Source organism: Fomitiporia mediterranea (genome assembly GCF_000271605.1).
Source record: "Fomitiporia mediterranea MF3/22 unplaced genomic scaffold FOMMEscaffold_5, whole genome shotgun sequence".
NCBI lineage: Eukaryota > Fungi > Basidiomycota > Agaricomycetes > Hymenochaetales > Hymenochaetaceae > Fomitiporia > Fomitiporia mediterranea.
Window position 1 is genome coordinate 1528157 of NW_006760390.1, and position 20208 is coordinate 1548364.

At 49.0% G+C, this 20208-nt stretch overlaps 10 protein-coding genes across 10 annotated transcripts; 4 read left to right on the plus strand and 6 right to left on the minus strand.

Annotated features, from left to right (window-relative positions):
* Positions 1-88: 88 nt before the first annotated feature.
* Positions 89-1962, minus strand: FOMMEDRAFT_82144 (uncharacterized protein; the record flags this gene model as incomplete). Its single annotated transcript, XM_007265444.1, has 10 exons — positions 89-238; positions 313-413; positions 486-626; positions 714-858; positions 920-1042; positions 1100-1149; positions 1208-1284; positions 1356-1472; positions 1606-1641; positions 1697-1962. The coding sequence occupies 10 exons, from the start codon at positions 1960-1962 to the stop codon at positions 89-91; spliced, it is 1206 nt and encodes a 401-aa protein (XP_007265506.1).
* Positions 1963-2298: 336 nt separating this feature from the next.
* Positions 2299-3252, minus strand: FOMMEDRAFT_19233 (uncharacterized protein). Its single transcript, XM_007265445.1, has 3 exons — positions 2830-3252; positions 2684-2755; positions 2299-2620 (listed from the first exon to the last, which is right to left on the minus strand). The coding sequence occupies exons 1-3, from the start codon at positions 3115-3117 to the stop codon at positions 2567-2569; spliced, it is 414 nt and encodes a 137-aa protein (XP_007265507.1). The 5' UTR covers positions 3118-3252; the 3' UTR covers positions 2299-2566.
* Positions 3253-3632: 380 nt separating this feature from the next.
* On the minus strand, positions 3633-4583 carry FOMMEDRAFT_19234 (uncharacterized protein). The gene is made up of 5 exons (XM_007265446.1): positions 4514-4583; positions 4165-4456; positions 4067-4117; positions 3883-4009; positions 3633-3820 (listed from the first exon to the last, which is right to left on the minus strand). Exons 1-5 carry the CDS (start codon positions 4553-4555, stop codon positions 3724-3726), a joined length of 609 nt encoding a protein of 202 aa, XP_007265508.1. The 5' UTR covers positions 4556-4583; the 3' UTR covers positions 3633-3723.
* A 344-nt stretch (positions 4584-4927) lies between these two features.
* Positions 4928-5640, plus strand: FOMMEDRAFT_81910 (ribosomal protein L15e; the record flags this gene model as incomplete). The annotated part of the gene is made up of 3 exons (XM_007265447.1): positions 4928-5350; positions 5406-5492; positions 5545-5640. The coding sequence occupies 3 exons, from the start codon at positions 4928-4930 to the stop codon at positions 5638-5640; spliced, it is 606 nt and encodes a 201-aa protein (XP_007265509.1).
* A 129-nt stretch (positions 5641-5769) lies between these two features.
* On the minus strand, positions 5770-7400 carry FOMMEDRAFT_167214 (actin-related protein). The gene is made up of 7 exons (XM_007265448.1): positions 7329-7400; positions 7201-7265; positions 6939-7137; positions 6753-6877; positions 6212-6699; positions 6023-6162; positions 5770-5969 (listed from the first exon to the last, which is right to left on the minus strand). Exons 1-7 carry the CDS (start codon positions 7380-7382, stop codon positions 5904-5906), a joined length of 1137 nt encoding a protein of 378 aa, XP_007265510.1. The 5' UTR covers positions 7383-7400; the 3' UTR covers positions 5770-5903.
* A 141-nt stretch (positions 7401-7541) lies between these two features.
* Positions 7542-8435, plus strand: FOMMEDRAFT_167215 (uncharacterized protein; the record flags this gene model as incomplete). The annotated part of the gene is made up of 5 exons (XM_007265449.1): positions 7542-7607; positions 7664-7721; positions 7785-7976; positions 8051-8199; positions 8263-8435. The coding sequence occupies 5 exons, from the start codon at positions 7542-7544 to the stop codon at positions 8386-8388; spliced, it is 591 nt and encodes a 196-aa protein (XP_007265511.1). The 3' UTR covers positions 8389-8435.
* A 101-nt stretch (positions 8436-8536) lies between these two features.
* On the plus strand, positions 8537-9077 carry FOMMEDRAFT_155034 (uncharacterized protein; the record flags this gene model as incomplete). The annotated part of the gene is made up of 3 exons (XM_007265450.1): positions 8537-8803; positions 8883-8993; positions 9069-9077. 3 exons carry the CDS (start codon positions 8537-8539, stop codon positions 9075-9077), a joined length of 387 nt encoding a protein of 128 aa, XP_007265512.1.
* Positions 9078-9384: 307 nt separating this feature from the next.
* FOMMEDRAFT_167216 (phosphatidylinositol N-acetylglucosaminyltransferase) lies at positions 9385-12658 on the plus strand (the record flags this gene model as incomplete). Its single annotated transcript, XM_007265451.1, has 13 exons — positions 9385-9478; positions 9544-9771; positions 9829-10015; positions 10082-10229; positions 10279-10445; positions 10497-10808; positions 10874-11676; positions 11744-11764; positions 11816-11851; positions 11925-12172; positions 12247-12273; positions 12348-12442; positions 12551-12658. 6 exons carry the CDS (start codon positions 9385-9387, stop codon positions 10540-10542), a joined length of 870 nt encoding a protein of 289 aa, XP_007265513.1. The 3' UTR covers positions 10543-10808; positions 10874-11676; positions 11744-11764; positions 11816-11851; positions 11925-12172; positions 12247-12273; positions 12348-12442; positions 12551-12658.
* Positions 12659-13752: 1094 nt separating this feature from the next.
* FOMMEDRAFT_146047 (uncharacterized protein) lies at positions 13753-15736 on the minus strand. Its single transcript, XM_007265452.1, has 2 exons — positions 13928-15736; positions 13753-13854 (listed from the first exon to the last, which is right to left on the minus strand). The coding sequence occupies exon 1, from the start codon at positions 15408-15410 to the stop codon at positions 14343-14345; it is 1068 nt and encodes a 355-aa protein (XP_007265514.1). The 5' UTR covers positions 15411-15736; the 3' UTR covers positions 13753-13854; positions 13928-14342.
* Positions 15737-16502: 766 nt separating this feature from the next.
* On the minus strand, positions 16503-19964 carry FOMMEDRAFT_167218 (uncharacterized protein; the record flags this gene model as incomplete). The annotated part of the gene is made up of 13 exons (XM_007265453.1): positions 16503-16747; positions 16824-16954; positions 17050-17253; positions 17317-17392; positions 17453-17695; positions 17784-18022; positions 18076-18230; positions 18304-18434; positions 18488-18591; positions 18649-19247; positions 19302-19375; positions 19436-19641; positions 19727-19964. 13 exons carry the CDS (start codon positions 19962-19964, stop codon positions 16532-16534), a joined length of 2616 nt encoding a protein of 871 aa, XP_007265515.1. The 3' UTR covers positions 16503-16531.
* Positions 19965-20208: the final 244 nt, after the last annotated feature.

Consider the following 20208-nt stretch of genomic DNA (forward strand, 5'->3'; position numbering starts at 1 on the left):
TGCGAGGGCAAGTGATACATTTGCATCGTACCAACTTCTCCAGGCAAACCCATTACCCGTATTCCCGAACCATCCGATGCATTTCCATTCAAGAAAGCACAAGAAGCATAGCAAATCCCGCAAGCACACCAAGAATGGTGCTATACGGCGAAAACTGTGAACCCTCCGAGCTAACGACGATTCCTTTAAGTGATTCCTTTGTGTATACTTTCAGCGAATTAATGTCCCATGATGCATTCTGTTACAATCACAATGATGCATGCTTATTAGCCAGTTCCATATGGTAAGTCAGGGTGTAAAAAAGGGACTTACCACGAAGTTCGCAGGGTCTTGTAAATGTTCCGGACATGAGCCAGTGCACCCGGGTGTAGTTTCGTAAGTGTTTCCCGCCCAGTCTCCACAGAACGTGATGTCTATGGGTTAAGGAAAGGCCGATGAATTAGCATTAACTTCATTTGTACACTTAATTCCTATTTCAAACGCACCAAACACAATCGAGTGATTCTTGAAGTACTGGAACGGATCGCAGCCAGATGGGGACAGCGCCGCAGAGGGGGTCGTCCACGTCTTCGGCTTCGGATCTCCATCAACGATATCTTGCGGAATCGAGACGCGGTAAAAATACCCTGCAACCCGATACCCAATAGCCCAATAGCGAATGTCAATTCACAGGAAAGGGGACAGGGAGCGGAGAACAACACGGGGCGACGTACAGACTGCGATTCCCGTTTCATCCCATAACATGGCATACACACCTCCACCTTGCGCGTCGAAAGTTTCTCCATACGAAACACGACTCCAGTCGGTAACCCCACACCCTGCGTTGTTATTGAGTGTTGCATCGCATTGTGTTTGGCCCTGTATAGTCCGAATTGTCAGTTCCCGTTGATTGAAAATCGAAGATCAAAGAGTTGCAAACACGTACTACCATAGTACCCGTGAAATTGCCGGTGTCTTCAAGTACACAGCCTGGAAGAGTGTGCCAAGTGACTTGGTTGTGAACATTATCGTGAACTCCTTCTAAAATATCGATTTCTCCTTCCTTTATTATGTTTTGTCAGTTATGCTAGAGAGCGATAGCATATATTTTTTAACATACTTGGGGCCATGCTTGAGTAGCTCCGAGCGACCAGAATGCAGGCCAGACACCTAAGGTAATGTGTAAGCAAAATTTATTTGTACATCTACCAAGTAAGAGGATTCGTACCACATCCCCATGGTGCACGATTCAAATCCAGAATGAAGAGACCGCCATTCCAAAATTTGTTGCTCTGTATTCGAACACTAACACAAAAGTAATATAACATACATTAGAACATGTCTCACGAGATATGCCTCGCAATAATCCGACTGACCTTGACCTATTATCTCCGATATTCACCCAAGAAGTATTATCACCCTTCATAATCACCGTGTTATTATCCGTAACAAATGCCAAGTTTTGGCTGAGCGCAGTATCTCGATCGACGAAGCTGGTGACAATACCGACAATCAGATACACACATTAAAAATGATGCAATTGAGATGGTACTGACTGTACTAGACCACTATATATATTTCTGACGTCAGAAAGGAATAGGACGGTCGAAGCAGGTAAATACGCACTGTGTAGGATCTGGACCGGTGAAGAATGTCCAATTACTGTGTTCAAGCATGAGCTCTCGTGCTTTTACGACGTACTTGACATGAAACGTACTCGAAGAATGACTTTCCAGAAAATTCATCTTCCAATAACCAAACATCGGTTAACGATGTATTCGAACTGGACGTTGTGTTGGTTGAATTATTGTTCTGTCGACGCTCCAACGTAAAATCAGCAAATCCTCGTGGTACGACATTTCTTATTGATTCTGCAAGTGTATCCTTGAGGGCGCCAAGCTGAGGTAATGCATGCCCGCCGTGCGCAGCAGCTAGGAGGCATGTTATACTGAATCCAACAAGTTGCTTAGTTCGTCGTGTCATAGTTTCGTAAGTAATTTCGTAGACCAGATAGTTAGATAGGGTAGATAATGTCGTCAAATAGTAGGCAGGTTAGATGGTGGTCAGAAGCAAGGCGTGCGTGTCGGTGTCATGAGCAGACAAGCACGTTTTGGAACGGCTTGCCTGCCTTGGTTGGTGAGAATCCTGCAATGAGGCAAGCCGCGCCGATCTACTTATTCTTACTTTTACAACAACATTTTTAGCACAGCCTCACGTGCATTTTAGCATCCGTCAAGACGCCCTCAAGCGTCTAACATTCATTCAAACTTACTCCGAGTCTTCTAAGCAGTCAACACAAATAAAATGTTCACTTGGATGTTTGAGCTTGATATTGCATATGCATATAAGTGACATGTATTAAACCATGCAGGGGTACGGGAGGAGAGCGAAACTGAGGAAAAGGAGTATCATTGGTACACCCAGGAAAACTTTTGTTGTAGGCAGAAACAACGAGAGGCGGGAAAAAGTACACAGTATCCGTCCACATCCTGCCATACCAAGCATGGTCGATGCAGCCCATGCCAGCCAACGCCAAGGTCGTATCCTCCCACACGGCCACGGCGTTGGCCTGGCAGGTCGAAGTCGTTTACTTGCCCTTCTTCGCAGGTTCCGCAGCCTTCGTTTTCTTCGTACCACGGAGCTAGAGGTAGAAGAAGGTTTAATGAGTTCAAACAATCGCTAAACGAAGATTTCATTAACATACCTTCTTTGCACGGTTCTTACGCTCCTTGCGAAGTTTACGAGATGGCTTGTCAACCTTCTGCGTAAGACCAGCCTGCAATAGGAAAATAAGAACGAAAAGCATAAGCGTCGCTTCAGACTTGAGATATGAAGTACCAAAACACGCACCCTAACCAATCGGTATCGCGGCTCAAACCTCTTCTGAGCAGCCTCGTCGTCGTAGATCAGAGCAAATCCAGTGCTGCGTCCACCACCAAAGTGCGTGCGGAAACCGAACGGCACAACACGAGCCTTGTCTGCTTTGTACAGCTGTGCGAGCTTCTCACTCAGCTCCGCCTTGGACACGTTCGGGCGACCTGGGTGCAACACATCGACGACCATCTGGCGCCGAGCGAGCAGGCGGTTCGTAATGAATTTACGCGTGCGTAGTGTTATCGGTGATGAAGGATCCTGCATGTCAAATTGTCAGTAACATTGCTTGAAGCCATCGTGTGCCATCCGGATCTGAGCTTCCGTCAGCCAACAGCCATTCGTTCCATCCATCCCATTCCACCACACGGAGTGGATTGTGTGGTGCTCAGACGGCACATAGGCATACTGAAAACCTGCATTGAACAGATACTGACCATTTTGTCTTGGAAAGGTGGCCTGTCGTCGCGCCTTTTGCTGGGCTTTCGTCGTCGTCTCGCAATCTCATCCCTAACTGGGTGCCCGGCAAGTTCCGATTGTGATTATCTCATATTATTATGTCATCTTCTAAGGAATAAATCATTGAATTTTAAAGGCTTAACTACAAGTAAGCACAATCATTTCATTGATTCTGCGTTTGCGGGCAATTGCACGAACAGAGTTATGTTCGTGCGAGGAGTTCGTTCGACTACGGACGAATATATAACCTTTCATTTGCGATAGACGAATCCACTCATTTCAATTGGGCAAATGCTACCCGAGCTTGCATGAGTTTGCGGAATGGTATAAAAAGTCGGCTCACAGAGAGTCATAAAACAGTAGATAAATAAAATGCTACACTTCATAGTAATTGCAGTGGAAGAAGTCCTAGTTCTATTCCTCCGAGACCCACTGGTCTGCTAGTAATCCAACGTATGGCAGGTAATATCTAGTAAGATTATTCCGAGCTGCATCAACATATGCTCGAAACCTGAAAGAGGCAGACGTCAGACTATAGCTCAAGATCATTATTAGACTAGAAGAATAACTTACGCCATGAATAGAATAAAGACGACGAGTATTATTGTGATGAGTGTGTTTAAGAACGAGGGAAAGTGAACAAGTGAGGTAAATATTCGTAGCAACACAAGCGGTGTCGTCGAAAGCGCGGATTGATACGCTAAATACCCTGTTAGCCTTCTTTTTGATTCCTGGCAAGTTAATGTGAGATACTGACCATGGAATCGAACGTAGTCATTATGAGTCTCGAGTATGAGACAAATGAGCGCTGCGCAGCTCGTTAGACAAGCCTTTGACTTAACAACTACAACATACCAGAGATTGGCCCCAGTAAGTACGCAAAAGCTGCCAGAACGTCGACACGCATGTTGAACCGCGACTCCCATTGGTTTGTTGGTCCGTCTGCCTCTGGCTGATTTCCGAATCCGCCCATAGTAACGCCACCAGCACCTCCACCTCCATAAGAAGTCCCCAGAGTGGGTAGTCCACCAGATTGGTACGAAGAGGTTTCAGGTTGAGTAGGAAACCAAGGACGAGGAGGTGCTTTAGTACGTGAAGCCGATGCAGGTGCGGGCGGACGTTGTACGGGGTCGTCTGGTGGAGGAGTCTGCGCGAAGGTTTCAGAATTTATTGATTAAATTAATTTGAAAAAGAGTAGGCTCACGTAGGGGGCGAACGTGCTCGCAAAATTCGAGCTTGTGCTCATGGCGGGTACAGTGGTTGAGCGTAGTGAGCGTTGGTGACGGAATCAGAAGCAGCAGAGTAACGGACTGTGCGTGACCATAAATTACGCGTTGAAACTGCGGAACAACGACCAACTCAATTAGCTCCGGCCCTAAAGCAGTGCACCAAACGCTCGTCTGTTTTCGAGCCGTCCTCAACACCCTCAAGACAATCGGTCCCCGACATCAAGGTGAGCAGCTATTCACTCTGTGAAACATCTGGATTGGTTGTCTATATGCTCTACAATGTGATGGACTGTGTCTGGCATGGCTGGAATCGCGAGAAGACGATGGATGGCCAACGCAAAGTTTGGATGTAACGAATCTTGCTGACTTTCTCCATATTTCACGGACAGATGGGCGCGTACAAGTACATCGGGGAGCTCTACAAGAAGAAGCAGTCGGATGTCCTCCGCTTCCTGCTGCGTGTCCGCTGCTGGGAATACCGCCAACTGAACGTCATTCACCGTGCCTCGCGTCCCTCACGCCCTGACAAGGCGCGCCGCCTCGGTTACAAGGCCAAGCAAGGCTATGTCATCTACCGTGTTCGTGTTCGTCGTGGTAACCGCAAGAAGCCCGTCCCTAAGGGCGCGACGTACGGCAAGCCCGTCCGCCAGGGTGTGAACCACCTCAAGTTCCAGCGTGGTCTCCGTTCGATTGCAGAAGAACGTGTCGGACGCCGCTGTGGTAACCTCCGCGTGTTGAACTCGTACTGGATCAACCAAGATGGTATTTACAAGTACTACGAGGTCATCCTTGTTGACCCCAACCACAAGGCTGTAAGTCTCTTCGTATCTATTTCATGTAAAATTACTTATATTAATCGGCGTATAGATTCGTCGCGACGCCAGGATCAACTGGATCACCAAGCCGGTACACAAGCGTCGCGAAGCACGCGGCCTGACAAGCATTGGCAAACAAGTACGTGTTTATTTACTTTTAACAAGGTTCTCGTCTAATCCATTATTTGCAGAACCGTGGTATCGGCAAAGGTCACCGCTACAACCACACCCCAGTCCGCTCCACCTGGAAGAGGCACAACACCCTCTCTCTCCGCAGGTACCGGTGAATTGGTTGTTTTACGTTCTTCTATCCGCTTTGTATGTCCAAAAAACCATCTACATTTCTGTCTGTCATGTATGGACCCCGCAATCTATGCGTATGCTTTCATGCAACGTCCTTGTTTCTCCGTGATATAAGTGAATACTGGTATTAAGATCACTAGCTGATACAGGTGGGCAATGGGTATTACCGAGAAAATATTGACTTGAAGACAAATGAAGAAGCCCTGCGCATAAACAGAATAGTAGAAGAATCTATAGGAGAAAAAAATCAGAACCCGGCCTTCTTGTGGATGATTTCCGGGTCTTCTTGATACTCTTCTGCAGAAACCCACATCTACAACCAAACGAGATTATTTCAATAATCAGGAAAAGAATGACATAACGCACCTTTTTAAACGTGTTCAAACCTGCTAGAATCGATCCGCCTATCCAAGTAGAGTATTTTCGTTCTGGGGGCGCGTAGATCTTGATTTTCACGTCCTTGACGGCCAGTCGTTTCACCTCGTTCAGTAATCGGTCGCCAAAGCCTTTTAATTGTTCAGCACTAATTACAGAGAACATCTAGCGTTGACATACCTTTGCATAAGGTGCTTCCACCACTAAGTACGATATTTGAGAAGAGACTCTTCCGAAGATCAAGGTCCACACGGTTTATAGAGTCAACAACCACCTGGTGTACACCCGCATATTCCTGACCAATAAGTTCGGGATTGAACAGTATCTCAGGAGCACGAAAGCGTTCCGAGCCAAGTTGTATTGCAGTCCCGTCGGGGAGGTGGAACTCCTCTGTCCGTCCAGCAGTGTCTTTCTCCTCCTTTGAAGGGTTGGCTGCGACGTAACAACAACGCTCCTTGATCGTGCGTACGACTTCGAATTCAGCGGATGTATGGAAGTGTCGACCTGCTTTGCGGAGAAGGAGTTGTAGGTGGTCTGTGACATCTCGTCCTGCGATGTCTACTCGGCGAATCGCGTGTGGCATCGAGAAACCTTCGAATACTGGGACTGCGTGTGTTACGCCGTCGCCTGAGTCGAGTACTATGCCAGTTGTTCGGCCAGAAGAGTATCTGTAGATGGTATAAGCAGCTGCTCAACGCGGGGAGGGGTGTAGAGAATGTACAAAGATAGAACTGCCTGGACGGAAGAGAACAGAGCAGGAACGTTAAAAGTGTCGAAGAATATCTGTGCGGCAATGTCCCGATTGGCTCGTGGATTGAGAGGAGCTTCAGTTAAGAGTACAGGGTGCTTTTGGAATTACATATCAGACACCAGAATATAAGTTAGATATCAGATCAGCACAACGCACCTCTTCACTAAGCGTTCCTAGCTCCTCCGTGTACACCCAATTCCATATACGTTCCATGTCATCCCAATCAGTTACAATACCGTGTTCCATAGGATATTTGATCTTCAGCAATCCACGAAACTCTTGTGCCTTCCGACCAATGAAGGTGTCGCCCTCCAACGCACCAGCCATAACGCGTACGTGTTTCGGTCGGCCGACACTATTAAACAATGAATTAGGCATTAGCATACATCAAGTATGACATATATGTTTTTATACGCACAATGACGGAAAGAAGCATTTTGGATGGTCTTGGCCAGCAAAGCCTGCTTTTATGGTGCCCGAGCCCTGCATAGGAGTCCGTGTTAGATTCGCGAGGCTTGTGTGGTGCAGCAGCTAACAAATACTCGCATTGTCAATGACGACAGGCTGGTTTGTTAGCACATCGTCAAACTCTGTAGACATTTTGCGAGCTTGAAGTGCAAACGTAACGAGAGACGCGCGAAGGGAAGGAGACTCGAGACAGACAGAGGACGACCGACGCGTCGTGACAGTTGTAGCAGTTGCGACCTGCGCGTGTCTCTTCAAGTTCCCTCGAGCTGGCACACTTGCACTTTGCTCCAGATGCATCCTCTGTCTCTTACGCTGGCTACTTTCGCGACACTAGTACTATCTATTATTCTCGCTTCTGTCTGTATTTCTTGCTTGAGAGCCTGGTCATTCTGATTCTGATTCAATGCCATTAGACTCCAGTGCAAGCAGCTCATCTTGGAGAGAAATGGGAGGCTACGAGCTTCTGTAAATGTACGTACCATGCTATAGCACTTCATCGTAGCAACGGGTGCTCATACTTAGCATTGTTATCAGGCATATGCTTCGGTTCAAACTACACGATCTTGCATCTAGTCACGCCTGACAACCCATCCAAGCCATGTCTCTCCTGCACAAAGCAGTGGTGCATTAACCAGAACCTACCCATCTGCCAAGGCGCAACATTGGGAGATACCGATCCGGACACCGCTACGGGCAAAGAGGGCGACGTCGAAGCCCGGTGTTTCCGTGCGTTTTTCTCATTATTCTGAGAATTATCTACGGATATTCATCCGTCTCATTTATGATTTTGATATCCTCAGAGCGGGATTCGCCACGAGATCAACTTGTGGTTACACTCTTCTTGCTCACGATTTTTGGACTGCTCCTCGGAGCGGGAATCAAGGGTAAGATGGTAAAGGCCGGAATCGACTTTAGCGTACCGTGGACCTCGGGAAGACGTTGGTGGGAGGTGAGTCTCTCAGGCATCAATGTTGCAGATGCATCCGCTGAGCTATGTGTCTGTGCAATATAGACGTGGAATCCCCGACTACCATTTGAACGCATAAACTTGGGTGTGCATTCACCGTTCTCGCGACGTTCCGAAGATGATGAGAGGCGGCGAGGGGAGTATGAGCATATCGAAAACAACGACCTATAACTGCCTGTTTTTCATACTCGACCTTCATTTTGTAATTATACACATAGATTATATTTGACTTCATATATATCGATTCATGAGTCTTGTCAACATAATGCCATGAGCGGAATGTTTAGAAAATGACCGCAGCGCCAAGAGTACTAAAGTAATGGTATGGGACTGCGCCCGACTTGGTCGTCCCGCCACACTCACGCCGTTGCCGGTCTCCGGCGTTCGCTCTCAACCCAGATCGTCCAAGCTAGACTCCTCTCGTAACATGGGTTCTTTATGTTCCAAGCCGGGAACGCACACCGGCGGACATACCGTCCTCGGATCTGGCACTGAGCAGTCGCCGACTCAGCCGCTCCCTCAGCACGAGAGTCCTGAACAAAGACGGGAACGGCTTGCTCGGGCTGCGAAGGAGAGACAGCAGAAGGTGCTTAAAGCAACCATTTCTTTTTGTTCTTTTGTGGCGATTTAGCTCACAGTCGACATCCTTCTTTATCATTCTTCAGGATTTGGAACGATTAACGAACAAGAAGAATCCGAATGCTGGTAAACTGGCGTCACAAGTGAATAAACCGGTGAAACAACCAACTCAGGATAGACGGGATGAACAACTCGTGGTACGTACTTCTTTGTGACTTTGATTACTGTCTGTTGTTATTCTCACTGGGCTATTTGCGAAAATGAATATTTAGTGGGATTGAAGCAGTTGTAGCGATATGAAGCCGATTTGGGACTATATTTATTGATCATGTATTGCGCTTTCTGTGATGTTTGAATACTTCAATTGTTATGCAATTAAAGTCACTGCGAGTCAATCTCTACTGCCCTTCCAACGCATATACCCTGAGGGGCATACAGGACTAGCCAAAATAAAATAATTCATCTAATGGACTGAGAAAATATGATGATACGCCGTGTGAACCATTTGACGTGTCCTAAAGTCGATTGTAAGCTATCGTTTTGAACAACGACGACGACTTTCACGTTGTATGTCGTCCACCTCGGTGGATGTCCGCAGAGTGGCAGAAACTGCTATGGAGAAAGCAGCCATACCCTGACAACTACATACCCGACTCTTTTCTCTCATCTCTTAGACGCAATGGTGCGTGTGCCACTCGTGTGGATGTCAGACAGATACTGACCCAGGAATCGATACTCGTTTTACAGCCAATTTTTGCCCATATACGTACTGGCCTCTCGTACTGGCAGCATGCACGATCGCACAACACGTCTCTTCCATCTTTATTTTTCTAGTCACATTCGTACATTTGTACGATGAATCCTGGGACCCACGTGTCCTCGTCTGGATTTCTGTCGGAATGTTTTTGCTCGGATATCTACTCTGGGAGCTCATGGACTGCTTCCTGTTCGGTCAGAGAATGGAAAGGGAACACAGTAAGCACCTTATTTCATATGACGCATTCAGTGCTGAGAACTCTTGTCGTTCCGAAGGGGCGAAGGCACTCAAGTCGTCCATCCTCGTCTTCTTGGCTCTTCTTGCCTTGTCACCAGTCTTACGGACTCTCACAGCATCAACGTCATCAGACTCCATCTGGGCTCTGACAGCGTGTCTTTTCATACTGAATATTCTATTGGCGGATTATGGTCCATCCAGAAGCGGACGTCTAGGTCGCGAAAGGTACGATTTTGCGCTCAACTTGTTCCTTCCGCAGTAGAAGCTTATGGAGATATCTTCTTTTCATAGGCTGACTTCTGTTCTGTCCATGAATGCCGGAATATCTGCATCCGTAGTTCTTGCTTCGCGACTTCGCGACGATGTCTCCGTTTTCGCCTTAACGTTATTCTCTATCCAAATGTTCGCGCTGTTTCCCATGCTAAGGACGCGCTTACTAGTGAGTATCCGCTGATCCCTGACATAACGCTCTAATTCTTGACTTTCAGATGATGCCATCACTTCTAAGGGCATTGTTGACGTTCTGCGTATCCGGGGTGTCGATACACCTGACCTCGGAGGTTTCCCACTTGGTTACGAGGATACAAGTCGCGATATTAGGTTTCGTAACATTCGGTGCACCTTTAGCGCTCGTATGGGCGCAGCGATTCAAAAAGTGAGTACCAAGACCAGACTTCCGTTCAAGGAATAACACGTTCCCGTGCAGTGAGATACGGGGCCCTTGGGACGTTGCTGTGCCTCAAGTGCGCTAGCTGGGCATTTTGTATCTACAGTCTTGAGAAAAGATAACGTCGCGTACCTTGTGTCGGCCCCTCCAAGCAATTCTCATGAAGTTTTTGCACCTGTTCCGCCATTATGCTCTGTTCCTGAATGTTCCCGATTCTCTGTCACTGAAGGGTGGCGCAGCACTTTTAGTATCCGAATTGAACGTCTACCAGTGGCTTCCCAATCGCCTCATGGGACAACCTCGGACTGCTGTGCTTTGAGATTTCTCCGCTGTTAAATACTTTAAGACCGAGTGCGTTCTCATGTTTTCTCACAATTTGTCCCACTCGATGGCTTGGCTGACAACTTGCCTGTTAGATAACCGACAACGGCTATTTTTCCATTCAAAAAACCTGGACAAGACCGTCTCACGCTGAGCGCTCGGATCTACGATGCGTCTTCCTGCATTGCCATTACGGCCATATTTTACGTCCAACCACATCGATGAAATTGACACAATCTACACTGTTTCGGTCATTACTATTGATTGCCTTTTATACTTGCAAATTCCCCCTTGCAGAGCTTTGGGTTCATTTCCAGCAACTTGGTCCGGAGAAGAGCGGGGATGAGATGAATACCAGCTGGCTGGAAAGCAAGATTGTTGCCTAGTTTGTGCCTAAACATCCCGCAGAGATGATGCTATCCTAAGCAGCCCAGTGGCGCAGCGCTTCGATAGCTGACGATGAACCCACGGGCATGGGCAGCCAGGTGGACCGACAGTCCGGCATGATAACAAAAAGTACCCAGGAGGGTCGATGTGAAGGCACAACTTTCCCTCGGGACATTTGCTCCGTCCGATTGGTAGCCCGGAGGAGTGGGACCCACGGTTGAGAGCCAGTACGACTGGCTGCACTACTGAATATAGGTTTAGTTGATCAGTTATTGCAGCGGATGCGAGTGCGCCAAGACCTTCTCTTGAATACCAAGCGTGTTACGTCCCTCGGAAGTGTGCCGATTTAAATTATCAGTTGGTCTATAAAGACATCATATGAACAGACTGCTATTTCCCCGCCTCCGACGGTCGACGAAATGCTGACTAGAGCCCCTCTCGTCTTCTGTCTTCTCTGCTTCCTGTTATGCTGTACGTTGATCAGAGCGCAGACGGCTGACTATACTTCAAGGTCCGTAGACGTTTCATATGCTCGGAATTAAATCATCTCTGACCGGCGGTATGAATTTTGCTGTCAGGCTAGTTGATGCTGGTACAAGGCAAGCTGGTTGTGAGCACGTTTCATGCCGCACGCTGAAATGGACAGACAGCTCCCGTGACCCCGCCGTGAATGAAGAGGAACGTGGGTGAGTGTGATCTTGTCATGGGGCATGTCTCCGAGGCGAGGAGATGCTGACGATGATACTTAAATGCTCCGAGGCGACGATCAAGGGAGGGCGAGATGATGACCGGGACCATTTCACAGATGTGTGTGACTGTGTTCTTTTGAGTTTGTTTTGTTGTAATCGCACATCTTGATCGACGACATTTCATCTTGTGTGTCCACTCAGGGCAAGCAGTACTGATCTGGACGACGATCGCCGGCCTACGGAAACGGTGTCGGGATCGGGGACGGATGATGACGATGATCGCCCGGCGATCACAGAGTCGACGTCTATTATTCTAATGTACGTCAACCCGTTCATCATCAATGTGTCGTATGTCTCCTCCGAAGCTTACTGTACCCTGCCGTCCGACACAGTACCAGCTTGACGATTGAGACGCTTGCGTATGTTCCGTCGATCCCTTCCGCCACTCTATTTCCGCTGATCCGTTGATCTTCTTTATTCATGCCATAAACAGCCCCTCCAACGCCGTTCTCCCGACGAGCCAGACCTTCACGCCTCTCGCGACCATCACGGCCAACACTCCTCTCGTCAATGCTGCGGCTTCCCACAGTACGTTGTCTCTCTACCTGCTTCCTTTTTCCATTCGCTCCTCGCAAAACTCGCTGCAATCGCATGTCGAAACTCATATACTGTACCCTCCCATACAAACTCACACAGGACATCAGATACCATTCTTCTGGAGCTGGCTTCTTCGTCGATAACACGGCCGATCGACCAAATAGCAAGATCCCCTCGCTTCCCTCGCTTCCTTTACTTCCCTTACTTCCTCGCGCTCTCCCGCCCCGTTCATATTAGTTATTCATATTCAATTCATGGTGTTACTTTGGGCAGGTTTTCTTCCTTATCCTACGTCGTTGTTGCCCTTTTCCTTTCGGCTAGAGTTTTGTTCTCGAGAAGATTCCCGAAGAAGTTTAATATACAATGTACAATTGCTCTCACTTGATCCTCCTACCTGTGTAGTAGAATCTTACTCTCCTCGGCATTCCGCGTGGGTACCCTTTCTATCGTCTACCTTCTGACCCGCGTCTTCTATCTCCCGTGTACATCTTCCATGCAAACTTGCTGCATTTCATTCATCATACGCTGACGCACACAAGCTTGAATGAATGAATGAATGAACGGAAAGAAGGAAGCAAGCCATCGGAGATAGCGCTACCGCAACGAGTAATAATATCGGTTAACTACGGTAATGAAACAAAGAGAAGAAGATACCCGTTTTTGCCTCCGCCTTGTGTATGTTGTGTGTCCCTGCCCCAAAGACCTTCGTGGCGCCGATTAATATCTCATTATCATTATCTCCTCGGCCCATGAGTCACTATCGTGTTGATATTTTGACTCACGTTTAGTGGTCAAGTTATTTTTGTCCTCGTCAAATAAAGAAGGCTGGTAAAATGCCTAGAAAGAACCCTGAAAGAATTGAAGGAACTAAAAGAAGTAGAAAGAAGTGAGCAGCATGGGGTCTATCAGTATCAATGCTTCTTCCCGAGGAGCAAGCTGATAATCGATATCCAACTACCCCAAGTCCGTGCAAAGAACCAAGAACCACACAAACAACGCACGCGTCCGCTCAGTGCCGTGTAGAACCCGTATCTTTGGGACCAGTGAATCATGCCGCCGGAGATCCTTGTGCTCTATTGTGCACAGTGCACAGGGTAGTTACCAGTTCCTCACATTCCTTTCAACTATAAAGGTTAAGTAATACACACACGACGCACGACGCACAACGGATCGGATAACAATAAAAATGGCAACTGGAAGGCACCTCCTATTCATTGGAAATAAAAACAAGGGGTAGACAGCTATTTACAATACATTCAGTTCGCGCCGTTTTGGTAAGAGAATTGGAATTGAAATCGGGAGAAGGCAAGTGGAGTAGTGAGGGGGTGCGAGCGGTTTGGTTGGCTGGTGTACATGGTTTCCAATCAGCAGTCAGCGGTAAGAAGACGGAGATGGTCTCGAGTCTATCTAAGGAGATTACCCAATGAAGAGTTGAGCGGAAGGGCCAGAAAGAAGGAACAACACCAAGGGACGTACGGCTGCAGAAGACCGATTCCATGTACAGACAGGCGCTACGTTACATGCAGGTGCCAGAGGGAGAAGAGGGAAAAAGAAAGAGTAATGGGAAATGATGAGAGATGAAACAGAGATGAAAACTATATCACAGAGGTAAAGTAAATATGTGCAATGCAAAGATAATAATGTCTACAAGAAACCCGCGTGAAGAGTTGCCGAGTGATGGGAGAAAGGAAATCAGAAATGAGGGTGAAAAGGCCGTTGAGTGCGAATCGAACGATTGCAGAGTAGAGAGCATTCCAGTATACAGTGCATAGCAGACGATTGGTGAATAGGCGTCCTATACTTACAGCATAAAATCTTGCTTAAAAACATGGTAAGAGAAAAGAGAATTTCGGATATCCAGTGGTGGTGATTCTTTTTTGGGTTCAGGTTGCTATTGGTTCGTAAGACCGTTTCCGTCGTCGTCACTCAACCGAGGGCGCTTGCTGGCGTTCTGAGAGTTGATGCCAAGACCTATGCCGCGAGCCTCGAGGACCTCCATGGCCATTTTTGCTGCACCCTCAGTCGCCTTTTTCGGTCGCGCCCGAGTTCGGCGAAGTGCGCCAAATGCCTGGGCCTTGATGACGGCGAGTGTGCTAGAAATAGGTGGATGACCCGTCGGTGATGGAGAACGCGACGAGTGATCACCTCCGTTACTTTGATCAGTCCCCCTTCGTCGACGAATGCCACGAGGGTCGGTCCCAGGGACACTGCCCACACCAGCCGCTTTGCTACCTTCGGCAACCGGCATTCCTTGTGGATCATCCGGTCGAAAGGCGGGCATAGTGCTCCCAAGCATAGGTCGCTCGGGTCCCGTATTGGCACGTCGCCGATTCAAGGCATATACGGAAACATCTGCAGTACCCCCATGCAGTGTTAGTTCAGGGCCCGCTGCTGCCATGCGGCGATGGTAGTCCGCATCGTTACGTTCCTGGCTTTCAGTGGGGAAAACAAACTGAAATTGGGAGTTAACAGAGGAGGAAGAGGAACCGTTGTGCGGGCTGGACGTGGTCGGAGAGATTGAGCGGTCGTTATTATTCATTAGATACGGCATTTGGTCGATACCAGGAAGAGGGTTTTTGTGGGCGTCTATCAACGCGGCGGGGTAGCGAGGGCCATAGGTCCCTTCGGCCGAGGTGACGGTTGGTGATGGAATGAAGCCAGGTGAATGGGTAGTGGAAGCATTCTCTCCTGTAACCGCATCGGTGCTCGCAGGTGCACCTTGGTTGACGCCTGCATGCCATGTATTGTCCCGGACGTGGCCGGTCATGCCATTGAAAGCATACTGGTTTATTTTGGCCATTCCCATGGCTGTTCCTCGGCCGTTCGCATCTCCTTCGTTAGTCATAAATGGCATGGCAGGAGAACGTTCGGTGTAAGCATTAGAAGAGGTATCATGGTAAGCAGCCTGTTGGAGCGTAACGGTACTGTCCTGCGCGTATTGCTGCATTCGTGGATCCATTCCTTCTGCCGAAGGAGTGGTGTATGTGACAGGGTGAGGAACTGGAGTCGTTACTGGAGTGCCGAGCGAACTGCTGGCAGCTCCAGGTGGAACGGCATTGAAGGACGGAGGCGGAGGAGGGAAGTCATCCAAGTGCGGGTCGTCATTGCTCTTTCTGGCGTGCCAGAGAGCCCTGAGATATTTGTCTCTCTCCCTGCACTCGTGCCGAAGAGCATCAAGCGCACTTGACACTCGCTGGTTTTCCTGACGCAATTCTGAGGCTTCGGCGCGAGCCTCGCGACACGAGTCCTGAAGCTGGACTACAACTGCCTCTAAGCTGGTTACTGCGATTTACGGACACTTAGTCGTCGGAACATGAATATTTAGGTACTTAGCAGCAGACGGACCTGTCTCTTCGAGGGTGGCAATATAGTTGGCACGACGTGCACGGAAAGCAGCCTGAGCGTCGGCGTTCTTCTTCTTTCTGAGAGCGATTTCGGACATCTTGTCTAATTTGTCGGGAGCAGGGGCATTGGCTGGCTGCTTGACTGGGGAGGGCGGCTGGGACTGCGGCGTCTTTGGCATAGGACGGGAGAGGAGTGAATATGGAAGAGAGAGAAGTGTGGCTTAGCGGACTAAAAAGAGGGCGAAAATAGGAAATGGGAAAGAAATACACGCGGGCGGAGGGGGAGAGAGAGTCCGCGGGTGTCGGGTGGGGAGAGGATGTTACGGACAGGGAGACGCCTGCCGGCTTGTGCGTGGACGACGAGCGGAAGAGAGAGAAGACGGGAGAGTGGCAAAGAAGAACCAGCGGCGGAAATGAACAAACTCTGGCAGAGTCCACCAGAGAGTCCAGCAGCTAAACCTCGGCTCATGCGCGCAGCCCGAACAGGCAGCCAGGACAGGACAGCCGACTCCGGCCGACGCTTCCGGTCACTCGGGCGCGTTATCAGTCACACATCACACCCCTGCATACAATCAGCCAATCTCATCCCCTCGCCTAGCACCTAGTTCTTCCATTTATTTTCCATCAGTACACCAACAAATACCCCTTTCTCGTGCACTACGGTCCGTACCCCCGTCCACCGCACCGCCCTCAGGGTCGATCTCCCACTCATCTCGCGCCTATTCCTGCTTTTGCTTTATTCCTCCTCCTCTCCCTCCGTCCCATCCTCTCCCTCCAAGTCCAGCATTTCCAGCTCCATCCCACTCCTGTCCAGAACACACCCTATTCGTCGTCCCACTCGCCCGTTCACCGCTACGCTCGGTATGCCCTCGCCTTCCGAGGCCTCAGTCCGTGCACTCCGCGAGAGCTTCAGTGTGCGTTGCTTCCGAATAGGCGCCGCCGGGCAACCAGCCTAATACAGTTGAAGAGAAACGAGGCACATCAGCGTGATCTCGGCGTGGCCTACTCTCTTCCCTCAAGAAGCTTACCTGTCCTGCCGACACTCTGGCTATCGCTTCTGCCACGATGTCTTCTTGCCAGAGCCCGTTTACGTATCCTGCCAAATCAATTTCAAAGTATTCCAGGACGCTGTAATCAACCGTCCCAATCCTCGCCGCGCCTGCGGTAGATCAGAATCAGAATCCCGCTTCCCGCATTGCAATAATGTGCAAGTCGTGAAGGAAAATGACAATTGAATAAAAAGAATAAATGTACCTTCTTCCGCGTAACTCTGATACACGATGACGAGGCTCTCCTCATCGAAGAAGTCCATGTCGAAAATGTGAAAACAAAGGCCTTCAATTCCAGTGTCATCATCCGGGCTATCTTCCGCAGACCTGCAGTCTAAAATTGCAGCAGCGACGCCCGAGACCGTCCTTGAGCTTCCCACATGTTCGTACGATGCTCGAATGATGCACACTGCGGATCAATACTAGTCAATAGGATAAATCGTATTTGCCAGTATTCTTTATTGTCACTTACGCAGTTCACGGCATCTAGGCAGCCCGTGTTCCCTTTCTTGTAGCCGGATAGCTAGATGCTCCGTCAGCGTGTTCGTCTAAAGAAAATGAAGAAACTTCTTCAGTGGTTAAAGCCAATCATGCCACCAAAGTCAGACCTTCTCTTCACAAATAGCTCGTGTCCGTACTGGCTGCGATGAGGTGGGGTTGACCACGCGTTCTCCATTTGTCTCGGCGACTTCCTGAATTTGCCCCGATGTGGTCCATGTTTGCTGCACAGAAGCCGTCCTCGCCACAGCCTTTGCTGCCCGGCTATATACCTCCTGACACTTCTCGGCCAACTCATGTATCAATGCATCTAGATTTCGATCTAAACGTGAGAGATCCTTCCGTTGCGTTATCTGGGTCGATTGAGTCCGCTATCAGTCTTCCTGTACCTTGAAGGGGAAGATGCCCCCTTTTGAACCAATGAAAAAAATAGCGACGTACTGGAGGCCAGGTGAGTTTCGAGGGGTCTGCGAGGAAAGCACGCGCACGTTCAATAACAGAACGTAGATCCCCCATCTGGGGTGTGGATTCAATTGAACTCATGGAAAATTGCGGTACAGGTCCGGTGAACCACTCATCAATCTCGCTCTTTTCAAGCCCTGACATTAGATATTCGTTCACTTCGAGTATGTCGTGGCGTGGCGACGGTGTTGCTTCGGGTGTACTTAATCGACTGGTTTCTGAGTATCCACTCAGTTCTCTGTAGAGTTACACAGGCCGAGCGAAGACATACCATAGCGTAAGAACACGATAAACTCCACGAAGCGAGTGAGTTCCCGTCGAGCCGTCGCAGCAAGGAACGCTGCAAGTATGATAGCCCGAGCCGTGAGATCTAAGCATTCATCAACTTCCTTGGTGGAAAAACCATAATCTCCATGCAGCTGGGGTCTTGTGAAAGTGAACGAAGCAAAGTTAGTCCGATGTGCTATCCACGATGCCGGGAAGAAAACCACATGCTTACAGGAGTGACCACCCTCGTACCTCTTCCAGCAGCAGGTGCAAGTGTTGACACGCAGGTGCGATCCGGGTCTCAGCGTAATCACGAAGCTTAAGAAGAGCCTCGCCTACGGTGGTCTCCCATTTTTGCAAGCCCTTGACAACAAAAATGAAAATCGATACCCGGAACGCACGTTCCGGAGACCTACCCTCTCGCTAGTAAGCTCCCCCGACTGGTGGTAATCCGACAGAGCATGAGACGACTTCCCTGTTGCAAGGAGCACAGTAAGGTCGAGGACCACATTTTTTTCCTCTTGAAAGGAACGAAATGAGCAAAGGAAGCAGCACGCCCTGATGTATCATGACGTACGACCATGAGCGACCTGCCGTTCGATTAACCCTCGGGCATATTTTGTGTTGAAATCCCGGGCACCAACTTGCCCATCTCCACCGAACCAGGATTTTCTCATTTCTTTTACTACACGAATACTGTACCAAGCGAGCTCCCGCGCAGCCGTGCAGTTCTCTGCAACGTGCCGCGTTGCTTTCGCATAAAGCAAAGGAAGCTCGACAGTCAATGGTGAAACGTTATGAAGGACAGGGGTGCGAGTGTCCTTTGATTTGAACTCTGCATGCGCTAACAACGTATTTTCCTCGTTGTTCTTGATTATCGTCTTCGCCTCACAGCCGGTACCCAAGCTAATGGCGCCAACTGGATATGACCCGTCCAAAAAGCAATGAATTTGGCCTGAATCATCAATAGCAACCAAAAGACTGTCCACGTTTGTGGTGTCCTTTTCATCCAGCTCATCTCCGGGTCTCTTGTCGCTTTCGCGCGAAGCGGGGTTAATTCCCGCCGCAAGAGGGTCAGAAGGAAGCGCAGGCCACGAGGAAATAACATCTGGCAGAGAGGAAACCTTAGCCCCTGGCCTGGCATGACTTCCTTGAAAGGCGAATAGGTCTGTTGCGCTTGTCGGAAGTTGAATAAATAAGCGATATACGTGCTAGGAAATGAGCACTCACTTAAGTGGGACTGTGTCGTCTTGAAGGGCATCGAGCAGTGGCTGTGTTCTAATTATAGAAAGTGCAGAGCCAGGCTAGGAGTAGCATTTACCTTAGAATAAAGTGTGTATTGATAGAGGAATTAGGCTACATACAACGACATTCCCTCGCTTTAACATGTCTGGCATTGCCTTACTGTCCGTCTTCGTCTCCCTTTTGAACCACCAGACACCCGTGATTCGAGGTGATGATGGCGAACCACAGGGCAGAGAACCAACCAGTAAAGAGTGTTCCTCTCGGCCATTCTGTAGCGAATGAAGGCTGATTCGAGGAGGGTAATGAGCAACTACAATGGTCTGACCTGAGCGTATGCACACGGAGCAACCATAGTAAGTTCAGTTGAGTAACAAATAGTTCAGGAATCAGAACAGAGTAGTTTCGCGCACCATCAGGGCTCCAGTTGAGAGCTGTAACCTCGTCCGAAGAACTACACCCCTTGTTCGTATCCACTTCCCACTTCTTCGAGCCTTGCATCTTCCACAGGCTCATTTTGTCGGCTGAGCCGACTCTCGATACAAGCACCACAAGATCTTTGTCCGGACAACATGCAGTCAGAAACAGCCGAGACTTGGCTTGCAAACGGACTGTTGCGAGAGATATAATGGCACTCGAGTCATCTTCCATAGTTAAGTGCAAGTGATCTTAGGGCTATCCAAGTAGAAGCCGCGTTGGCGGTGGTTAGATAACTCGTATAACGGACCCAAGTTAGCTCACAGTTCGCTTTGGGGTGAGATCTTCTATGCGTAAGATCGGAGGAATCAAGCAGACCGCCTAGGACTTCAAGACTTTTCACAGCCAAGCGTCACCTACAGACAAAAGTACAGCTACAGTCGAGCGTTATGATGCGAGAAAGAGCTGCTGCAAGACA